This window comes from Eutrigla gurnardus (genome assembly GCF_963514095.1).
Source record: "Eutrigla gurnardus genome assembly, chromosome: 7".
Taxonomy (NCBI): domain Eukaryota; kingdom Metazoa; phylum Chordata; class Actinopteri; order Perciformes; family Triglidae; genus Eutrigla; species Eutrigla gurnardus.
In genome coordinates, this window is record NC_139921.1 from 3,265,643 (window position 1) to 3,277,178 (window position 11,536).

General features: G+C 43.5%; 1 protein-coding gene across 1 annotated transcript in view; it reads left to right on the plus strand.

The window, feature by feature from the left end:
* adck1 (aarF domain containing kinase 1) overlaps nucleotides 1-11,536 on the plus strand; it is a 29,556-nt gene that overhangs the window by 17,557 nt on the left and 463 nt on the right. The window contains exons 5-11 of the mRNA XM_084013843.1: nucleotides 995-1,153; nucleotides 2,164-2,322; nucleotides 3,494-3,610; nucleotides 3,759-3,908; nucleotides 4,667-4,864; nucleotides 9,638-9,831; nucleotides 11,149-11,536. The exon at nucleotides 11,149-11,536 is cut by the window's right edge and continues 463 nt beyond it. Of these exons, the coding sequence (XP_083869969.1) occupies nucleotides 995-1,153; nucleotides 2,164-2,322; nucleotides 3,494-3,610; nucleotides 3,759-3,908; nucleotides 4,667-4,864; nucleotides 9,638-9,831; nucleotides 11,149-11,308 (1,137 nt within the window). The 3' untranslated portion in view covers nucleotides 11,309-11,536. The remainder of the gene's footprint in view (nucleotides 1-994; nucleotides 1,154-2,163; nucleotides 2,323-3,493; nucleotides 3,611-3,758; nucleotides 3,909-4,666; nucleotides 4,865-9,637; nucleotides 9,832-11,148) is intronic.

Below are 11,536 nucleotides of genomic sequence, written 5' to 3' on the forward strand. Positions count from 1 at the left end.
ATGTCCAAGATTGTTGTTTCTGTGCGACCCAGTTGAACCTCCTCTGCTGGTCTCGTACGTCCATGGTTAATCATGAGCCAGATGCAGCCAGAACATCCCTGAGAATAACTCCACATACTTAAATGGCACACAATGTGGGCCTAAGTGGGAGCTGCTGGCTGCCTCGTCTTGTAAAGGCCTCAGGGCGCCGCAGAGCTTCCAAAGCACACTCTTATACTCGCTAATGACTCCAGGTCTCGGGGGAGGCCTCCTTAACCTTCAAAGACACACTCATGGATGTGTGTGTGTGTGTCCACAGAGATGAGTGCAGGCTAATGAGGGACTACCTCTCCTCAAAGCTGGCTGCATAATGCTCATGGCTGTGATCGAGGTCCGTGGATGGGAAGAGGAAATCAAAAGGCACCTTCATCAAACCTGAGTGTCTCTGTGTTCAATCAGCTCCATGTTGATTTGAGAAGAAAGGAGGTGAAGACACAGAAGCCTGTTCACATGGATGGAGCATCACAAACAAGCTGACATGGTGATCACACATCTCCATCCTGGCGGGGGGAAATGCTCAAACTGCAGGAGGACCAATAGAAATCATCCTGACTGGAAACATTACAACTGCCATGTGATGTTCAGGGTCCAGGACTATGAGGACCACCAGACCTAATGAGGAGCTTCTGTAGTATCAGTAGCAACAGTTCATATTCATGTTGGAGTCTCACACACAAGCCTAATACAACCATCATCGCTACATCGTTGCATATCAATCAGTCCACCTGGTTTCGGCTGAGTTGGTGTGTTATTACCGGGACACAACAAATCCATACCTGGGAGAGAATGAATCACATTTATAACCAGGAGTCCTGTAAATGATGCAGCCTCCCTGGGCTCTACGCTGTCTAATAATAACTTTGTAAATGGAGATGATAAGATTGATGATCACACTCCCGACTCCACACCCCGTTCACTCCCATCTGCTTTCTGCATCCCTGTCTCCCTCCTGCAGCTGTCACAGTTATTTATCTCCTTTGAGGAGAAGCCTCGAGGTGCAGCCTCTCTAGCCCAGGTCCACAAGGGAGTGCTGCATGATGGGAGGACAGTGGCCATCAAGATCCAACACCCTAAAGTCCAGAGACAGAGCTCCAGGGACATAGCAATGATGGAGGTGAGTCTGTGTCTGTTAAACTACTTAGAACTAAGTGAAGAAGACATCACACATCAGCACAACCGGTCCCACGCCGATCCGGCGAGACCGTGAGAGGAAGCCCCACATGAGATAAACCTGATCAACCGGTCCATGTGGGTTCTGACCCTCGATGGTCAGAGATCACGTAGATTTTAATTCAATTCAAGTTCATTTATATAGTCCAAAAATCACAAATGTGCCTCCTCCACCGGCACAGCAAAAAGAAAGAAACAGAAAAAGAAGTCCACCTCCCTGGAGAAGGACACGATACCTAGCTAATGTGTTACCTAGCTAACTAGCCAAGTAGCTAACTAGCTGCCTCATTACTTTGCTAACTCGCTAAGTTGCTACTTAGCTAAGTTGCTACCGAGCCAGCTTAGCTAACTAGCTGCCTAGTTACTTAGCTACATTGCTAGTTAGCTAAGTTGATACCTAGCCAACTAGCTTACTAGCTGCCCCTTTACCTAGATAACTTGCTACCTAGCCAACTAGCTGCCTAGTTACCTAGCTAACTTGCTAGTTAGCTAAGTTGATACCCAGCCAACTAGCTTAATAGCTGCCTTGTTACCTAGCTAACTCGCTACCTAGCCGACTAGTTACCTAGCTAACTAGCTGCCTCGTTACTTAGCTAACTCACTAAGTTGCTACTTAGCTAAGTTGCTACCGAGCCATCTAATTACCTAGCTAACTAGCTGCCCCGTTACTTAGCTAACTCACTAAGTTGCTACTTAGCTAAGTTGCTAGCAAGCCAACTTAGCTAACTAGTTACTTAGCTAAGTTGATACCTAGCCAACTAGCTAACTAGCTGTTTAGTTACCTAGCTAACTAGCTGCCTAGTTACCTAGCTGCCTAGTTACCTAGCCAACAGTAATGAAGTCCAGCGAGGACCTGCATAATCCTGACGATCCATGGCGGGACTTCACTGTTTCATGCAGTTGAGAGTGAGACTGGTTGTTGAGAGTGAGACTGGTTGTGGTTTGTGTTTGAAGGTGATGTTGAAGGCGGTCCATTGGCTGTTCCCAGACTTCGCCTTCATGTGGTTGGTGGAGGAGGCCAAGAAGAACATGCCGCTGGAGCTGGACTTCCTCAACGAAGGCCACAACGCTGAGAAGGTGGCGACCATGCTGGCCCACTTCCCCTTCCTGAAGGTACACACTTTGATAAACAAGCCACATACTAGCAAACATACAATAGAATAAGTACAGACGGTCTGTTTCACTTTAATAGAGGCCTCAGCTTCCTCTGTGCTGCCCTCACATCATCTTACTTTACTATACAGAGCTGGACTTCTTGTCCATTATCATTTAATTTCCTGGTGTTCTTTCCTTAATATGTCTGTTTGAGAACTTTTATTAGCGCTGCTGAATGTGAATTAGACTTCTAGCTGCCGTTCTTTGTTCGATCTTCAAAGCCACGGAGCTAAAACTTCTCTGGTTTTGTCTCCTTTTCTGTAATTTTCTTCTTTTTATTCTGCGTTTTTCAATTGCATAAGTAGGTATGTGACAGAGACGTAAAACCTGGCAGAATGAGAAATAATTTAAAGCAAATGCAGATTACAGTTTGCTGGAGTGGTTGTCTAGAATTGACGTAATCATTTAAAAGATTTTGACGGTTTATAACTGCTGCTCTGTACCTGGGGAAAATAAGATGTGTGAGCATTTTGTAGGACTGAATGACATTCGATTTTCTAGCTCCTTTGTTAATTTAATGCAAAGTTCCCTTAAAGACATCAGTGCTGTGTGGATCGGATTGGTTGATTACAGTAAACAGTCAGCAATGAACTTCACAAATCCACATCAAGTGTTTTCAAAACCTCGTACAGATGCTGAGCAGGATCTCTAAAGTCCTACATGTGCACCAGGATTTTCATATCCAGCCAATCAGGAGACTCAGGAGCCAAAAAACCTGCAGTTACATAAGGAATTACTCATACCTCACAAACGTCACAGTTTTGTTGCCGTATTGAAATAGATTTTCTTGATTATAATATGAAGCTATCAGACATTCAAGTAATTTATTATTTAATTAGAGAAGATTTAGGTAACTTGTGAATCCTTTTCAACCCGTAAAATCAATTAAAGGTCACATACTTAATATATATGAGACCAACATTATTTTATACATATATTATAGTATTATATAGTGAGAAGGTAATGGGTTTGATCTCAATCTCACAGCATGGAGGCATATCTGAAAGAGAACTGATACCTAGAAGCTAAAGCAGACCTGTGGACACCTACACATGTTAACGCCTTGGTCTCCTCCTCCTGCTCCTCCTCCTCCTCCTCCTCGTCCTCCTCCATCGCTCCCTCTCTACAGGTTCCCATGATCCACTGGGATCTGTCCACAAAGAGGATCCTGACCATGGACTTCGTTGAGGGTGGGGAGGTCAACGACCGGGACTACATGAAGGAACACGGCATCAATGTGAACGAGGTAATGCCTGCAGCTGTGTATATAGAAACTAAGCATTACCTGTATGCCTCCTTCCCCCAGTAAGAGGAGGGTCTGGTTCCATCGGGGGGGTTCTTGATTTGCACAAGTAGAAATATGTCAATGTTGTCTCCTGTCACGTCCCCAACAGATCTCAGAGAACCTGGGTAAGATGTACAGTGAGATGATCTTCGTCCATGGCTTCGTCCACTGTGACCCGCATCCAGGCAACGTCTTGGTCCAAAAGTGTCCCCAGACCAAGAAGACCCGGATCGTCCTGCTGGATCACGGCCTTTATCAGGTCAGAAACCTCCCAGAAAACAGTGTGTCTTCTGAAATCAGTCGATGTTTTCCTGCTGCTGGAAGACGTGAGGACAGCAGCAAACACACGGTCAAGATGCCTTTAAAAACATGGAAGCCACACACACACACACACAGTCTGATTAGAGATCCAGCAGGATAAAAGCTTTTTGATAAACAACTCATTTGATGTTGTTCTTAGCAGAGTGCACTATGCTGTTAGGATTTGTGCACAAACACGTAATCATACAAGAGCATAAGTGCACGCTCATGTTCCACACACACACACACACACACACACACACGCGCGCACGCACACTTGCTCTTACACCCACAGGCTGACATGTGTTTGTTTACTGCTTGTTCCTGTATTCATGAAGAGAATTTGGTCATGAATATGCAACTCCTTCATCTTTGACACAAACACACGCACACTTCTCTCGGACCATAATGTCCCCAATTTATGCTTAATGACTTCTGATTTCAGCTGTCATTTTGGAGTCAAATATTAATCCACTGCTCATGTATACACACTCACACACACACACACACACACTCACACATATAGTTGGTTTATATTGTGATGATAGTATATGGATTGTATATGATGATGATCTGACTTAAATACTAAATATACTTAAGTATAAAGACCACATCAGTCTGGAGGAGTATACATTTTATCTAAGCTTTAATAAAACATATATGGAGAGCTCTGATGAACGAAGTAGACGTGGTCCTCACGCACCTCGTCTGGTCCAGGTCCTGCAGCCAGACTTCCGGCTGGACTACTGTCGGCTGTGGCAGGCTCTGATTGGAGGAGACATGTCGGGGGTGAAGCGTTACAGCCTCAGACTGGGAGCTGGAGACCTGTACCCGCTGTTTGCCTGCGTGCTCACCGCCAGATCCTGGACCGCCATCAACGCCGGGATCAGTACTAGACCCGTCACACACTCCGAGGTACTGTAGGACACACACACACACACACACACACACACACACACACACACACACACACACACACACACACACACACACACACACACATAAAATTTAAATAAATGAGCGGTTGTCTGTATTAGATTGTTTTAGAATCCACTGGGATCAAACTGGCGTCCCAGTACCAACAGAGTTCCCATGATGCCATCTGCCATGGAGACCTTATTTATAGCTCCCTTATGCAACATGTTGAAGTTGGCCAAAGTGGTCCACTCCAGTCTGCTGCAGAGGGCCTCCCCCTCACAGACGAGCCACTCCAAGCCGGAACATGAAGAACTCTGGGTCTCTGCTGCTGTTACTAAAAGTGAACTCCAGATATTTGAGGATGATAAAGACAGAAATACCAATAAAAAGGTATTAATATTATTCCCTTGTTGAACCCAGTAAACTACACAGTAAAGCATCAAACACTCAACACACTGGTGATGTAGCGATTCTTCATCCACTCATTCATACATTCATGTATTCATAACTACTGAGGCTATAGCTGAAGTCACTAAACGTGGGATCAGCATGTTTCATGATGACATCGTCCTCTGTTGTTCTTTAGTCTTTGATTCATTGGCGTCATAATTTAAAATTGTCACAGTGTTCGTCTATGTATTAAAATATTGTGTGTGCATATTCCAGCCCAGTATCATGGCAGCTCGTAACGTCATGAAATTCAATCAACCTAAACCTAACGTTAGTTTTGTCCTCTAAAGCTAACGTTGGTTTTGTCCTCTAAAGCTAACGTTGGTTTTGTCCTCTAAAGCTAACGTTGGTTTTGTTGTCTAAAGCTAACGCTGGTTTTGTCGTCTAAAGCTAACGCTGGTTTTGTTGTCTAAAGATAACGTTGGTTTTGTTGTCTAAAGCTAACGTTGGTTTTGTTGTCTAAAGATAACGTTGGTTTTGTTGTCTAAAGCTAACGTTGGTTTTGTTGTCTCAAGCTAACGTTGCTTTTGTTGTCTAAAGCTAACGTTGGTTTTGTTTACCTCTAAAGCTAACGTTGGTTTTGTCCTCTAAAGCTGAAGTTGGTTTTGTCGTCTAAAGCTAACGTTGGTTTTATTGTCTAAAGTGTACGTTGGTTTTGTTGTCTAAAGCTAACGTTGGTTTATTGTCTAAAACTAAAGTTGGTTTTATCGTCTAAAGCTAACGTTGGTTTTGTCGTCTAAAGCTAACGTTGGTTTTGTTGTCTAAACCTAACGTTGGTTTTGTTGTCTAAACCTAATATTGGTTTTGTTGTCTAAAGCTAACGTTGGTTTTGTCGTCTAAACCTAACGTTGGTTTTGTTGTCTTAACCTAATGTTGGTTTTGTCGTCTAAAGCTAACGTTGGTTTTGTCGTCTAAAGCTAACGTTGGTTTTATTGTCTAAAGTGTACGTTGGTTTTGTTGTCTAAAGCCAACGTTGGTTTATTGTCTAAAACTAAAGTTGGTTTTATCGTCTAAAGCTAACGTTGGTTTTGTCGTCTAAAGCTAACGTTGGTTTTGTTGTCTAAACCTAACGTTGGTTTTGTTGTCTAAAGCTAACGTTGGTTTATTGTCTAAAACTAAAGTTGGTTTTATCGTCTAAAGCTAACGTTGGTTTTGTCGTCTAAAGCTAACGTTGGTTTTGTCGTCTAAAGCAAACGTTGGTTTTGTTGTCTAAACCTAACGTTGGTTTTGTTGTCTAAAGCTAACGTTGGTTTATTGTCTAAAACTAAAGTTGGTTTTATCGTCTAAAGCTAACGTTGGTTTTGTCGCCTAAAGCTAATGTTGGTTTTGTCGTCTAAAGCTAACGTTGGTTTTATCGTCTAAAGCTAACGTTGGTTTTGTCGCCTAAAGCTAACGTTGGTTTTGTTGTCTAAAGCTAATGTTGGTTTTGTAGCTTAATATTGTCAGAATATGACAAAAAAATATATTGTTGCCGGCAGAGATGTAACATCCAATTTAAATCCACGAGAGTGAAAGTCCTGATTAAAATGTCCTGACTTCTTCAAGCTGCTGTGAGAAAGTGTGTAAGGAAGACGTCCTCTCCCTCCTCTTATTCCTCCGACTCCCACTTTAGCTGAGATGAAAGCTCTCCATCAATCTAGTCCACACACACACACACACACACACAGCCCATTAGAGAGACTCCTCTGCTTGAACACACTTGTTGATTGTGCAGCACTCTGCAGTTAAGACTCCGTTCGGAGACTCAGCTTTGTCTTTGTCTTCTCCTCTCATGCATCGGCTTTAAGTCCCGACGATGCGTTCCATTAGTGTTAATGCGTCGCATGCACTAAGCAAGTTGAGTGCTTTTAGAGCTGTGGCTTTCTGCACGAGCACGGACATTTATCTTTAATCAATGTTTGTCTACTAAACATTGAAAACAGTCATTTGTGACAAATATAACCAGTTTGTGTCTCGACAAGTCAAGTATATTTCATCACATGTGTCTCGACAAGTCTAGTATATTTCATCACACGTTCCCGATCTGCTCCTCAACACGTCATATTCACCTGTACCAATGTAACATTATGCAATAAAAGCATGGTTACAGCAGCTCTCAGGGTGTAACTCCTCCCCTTTTTGATGAGCTTTAAATGTGAAACAGCTGGTGTTGACTTTCATTGGTCATAGCTAAACTGATAAGAAACGAGAGACTAGAATTAATTAGCAACTGTTTAGAAGTATAACTCTGCAGCACAGTTACTGTCATTACTGATGTCCAACTTCCTGTCAACATCTGAGTCATAATTACATCTGGAAACACAGATTTTCCAGAAGGCTCTGTGGCTTACCGCCAATTAATATGGAAAGGAGTGAAAAAGGAATCAAGCATGGACACTTCCTGTCAGCCAACATCTCATTTAAGGTAATTAAATGCAGATTTGTAGTGCTACTTTTACCAAGTACACTAGTAATCATCAAATAAGCAGCTGCCTTATGATAGCAACACTTGATACGACTGTTAAACTGCCTCGACAATAAATCCTCTCTGCTCTGAAGAGTTTCAGGTTTTTCGGTCGACTCAGCATGTTGAATGTGGGCGAAAAGTGTGGAAATACAACAGACTCAAGGCAGGTCGTCAACTACTTACAAAATCTCCTGATTCCAGTTCACGGATACAGATGTTCCTTTTCCGTGTTGTTCAGCATGATTCTCAAGTTATTCATGTTGTTGGAAGTATTGTTTGCTTTGCCGTCAGTCGGGACGACGTCTTAAAATAAAAAGGTCCTGCATTTATACAGCAGCTTATTGGTCTTTGAGCCCTCAAAGCAATTTATGTCAACATTCAACCATTCACACATCCATACCCTGCTCTGCCCATCAGGATCTAATACTCATCCACACACATTCTCACGTACACATTGTGGTTTAAACCACCAATATTGTGAAGGGAGGACGACTCCTCTATCTCTCCTGGTGAGCCACCTTCCAGACCTCCTCCCCTACATGGACTTCCACAGATTCATTGGAGCTAATCTGTAATACGTCAGGAGCAAATGTAATGTAATCTGCCACAAAATAACCCTTGAAACGTAATTCAGAATACCTTTGATTGGATGCTGTGGAAGGTTTAGGGAGAAGGAACCGATTTAAATGCTTTAAACCTCTGATGTGACCCCCAAGTAGTCCATGTGTCTATTAGGTCAGCGTACTTCATCTACTGGCCTGAGAACAGTCGTGTTTGCCTCCTCTGCAGAGTGAAAATGGCTGAGCTGATAGCAGATCAGATTTTCACATTTGTCCCCCCTGTCGCTGCCACCATTTTATAATGTTTACTGGCTGCTGTATGAAATCATCCAGCAGACTCTCTAATACACTGGGGAGAAAGAACCCCCCCCCCCCCCCCCCCAACTGCATTCCCTTTGCCTTTTGCACGGCCCATTATCGCACCACTCACAATACAATATGTCCTTATTGAAGCTTTCAGATGCAAATGAGAGACTGCCGCCGTCTCTCTGTCCTGCTGACAGCTGTGAGGCCGCTAACCAACCTCCTATAATTGCTACTAATTGTTATTCCCCAAGCAGGACTCAGCAGGACTCGGCAGAGCCCTCCAGAGCGGAGGCTCCCTGTTATTTGGCTGCGGGGATGTTATGTTGTTGGTTTATGTCTTTGCCTATTGGTTCTGATATTGTACGTAAATAAAGAAGACAGAGAGCTGGGAAGTTACCGGAGAGAGTAAGGGAGGAGGGATTTGTGCTACAACCCTTCTGCTTTGGCTCATTATGTTGAAGGACTAAAACAGGTAATTGTGTCTCATTTATGTTATTAGGACCTGAACCACAGCCTGGCCTCCAAAACATTATTATATTCAAATGGATTACATTTACTCTTGACGTATCAAGAATTAGTTTCAAGGAGTCGGTGGAAGTCCACCTGGGGGGGGGGGGGGGGTCTGGGTGTCTAAAAACACAGGACTTTCACCCTGGAGACTGATGTTAGTGTCCCATTAGAACCAAGTAGTTCTGTTATGTTTTCTTGTTCCAATTTGACAGTAATTTCAATCCAAACTGTATGGGTTTAAACTAAATATAACCAAGTCGTTTAGTTGTCTCCATCTGTCTCCATCTGTCTCCACCTGTCTCAATCTGTCTCCACCTGTCTCTATCTGTCTCCACCTGTCTCCATCTGTCCCCACCTGTCTACATCTACTGTAACTTCACTTTACAGACCCACTGGCGTGTGTTGTCACCATGACAACTAACAACAATCACCATTTTGCACCCAGAAAGGGATTCAGGGATTCAGGGCTTCTAACTGGCTGTCTGTCTCCCTCGGCAGGACGTTGAGATAAGGAACGGTGCTGCTCTCTACCTGCCCCAGATCAGTGAGTTGTTGAACCGAGTGCCCCGGCAGATGCTGCTGCTGCTGAAGACCAACGACCTGCTGAGGGGCATTGAGACAACCTTACAGACCAGAGCGTCCTCCTCATCCTTCATCAACATGTCCCGCTGCTGCATACGAGCCGTGGCCAGGTCAGGAACATTTTTCTTCATGTGATAGTCTGTCTTGCTCTGAATTGCATTCCATTGACTAAACCCAGTAGATCATCACATTGATTAACAATCAATCAATTAACATCGATTAACATCCTGGTGAAGGCTGGTATTGGTTGTAATGTGGCCAGTTGGTTTATTTGACAGACCACATTCAGTTTGTTGGGTGTCATGTTGTTCATGATCCTGTTGTCTTCAAAATAGGAGTTCCCCAAGGATCTATTTGGGGTCCCCTAATCTTTCGATTATATAAATAACATTGTCCAGATGAAAACATCCAACGTACCACATATGTACTGATGAGCAATGTGGGTGAGACAGAAAAGATGTATCTGTTATATATGTATATTATAATATAATGACTGATTAAAATATAAAATTGTTGGGTTAGCCAACAGAGCAGCAGGTCAAATCACAGGGCTGAAGTTGGACATCATGAACTAATGACAAGAACTAAAGACAAACTAAGCTGACAAGTAAGTGGCTTTGGAAGAGGAATTGAAATGTGCCACTCTGGGTTGGGAGAGAGGGGAACTGTGTGCTGTCACTTCAGCTCTCAGCTGAAGGACTCTGGACTCACTGCTGACAGTGGTGGAGCCCGTCTGAATAAGCTCATAAAATATTAACCAACTGTAGTGCCGTGGCTGGTAATATAATACAGGCACCAGGGGATCCTGCAGGTTGCCACAGCTCAACTGCAGCATTGCTCTGTTTTCTACAACTCGCATTGTGTTCATTTGCTGTCAGCAGTCAGAACTGGCCCCCGTCACACATGGAGCTCAGTGTCTTCTGAATATCTCCAAATACGTGATCATCATGGGGATTATTATGTGGCTTAACTACTTCAGTCTAAAGACTGTACGAAAATGACCTTTAGACGGGATAGTGGCCTTACATTTATTTAGCTGATGCTTTTATCAAAACGGCTTGTAATAAGTCCATTCAACCATGTGGGCACAATCCCAGAAACAGAATTAGTACAGGAAAAAGTACAAGGTGGAAGGTTCATTTACGCAGCTGATTCGGTCCAGAGGAAGACTAAGTACCAGAGGAAGATCCAGTACCAGAGGAAGATCCAGTACCAGAGGAAGACTAAGTACCAGAGGAAGATCCAGTACCAGAGGAAGACTAAGTACCCGAGGAAGACCCAGTACAAAAAAAATTGTGGATTTTTATATATATATATATATATATATATATATATATATATATAATACCCTATTTGCTGTATACGTATATTTGACTTTTCAGTGGAATTGTGCCTGACCTTTGACCCTTTCCTTGTCTGGCTGACAGGCACAAGAGGAGTAAGGCCGGGTCCAGGAGGAGGCGTCTCCAGATCACACTGGCAGAGTGTCTCAACCTTTGGAAACTCAACATGTATGAACTGTTATTGTGGGTGAAGTTCTCAGCACTGGGACACTGGCTGGCTGCTCTGCTGGCATGTCTGTCCTGAGACACACACACACACACACACACACACACACACACACACACACACACACACACACACACACACACCCGGAGACAACCTCTACCATCCAAACATCTCCAGCCAGCATCATCGAGATAAACTACTTTGTTAAACTGTACCTCGTTGTCTCCAGATACATCCTTATTCCAGCTCTTGTCTGCGATGAAATTCCTCATGAACCTGAAATAAACTTGAATACAGAAGCTGTCC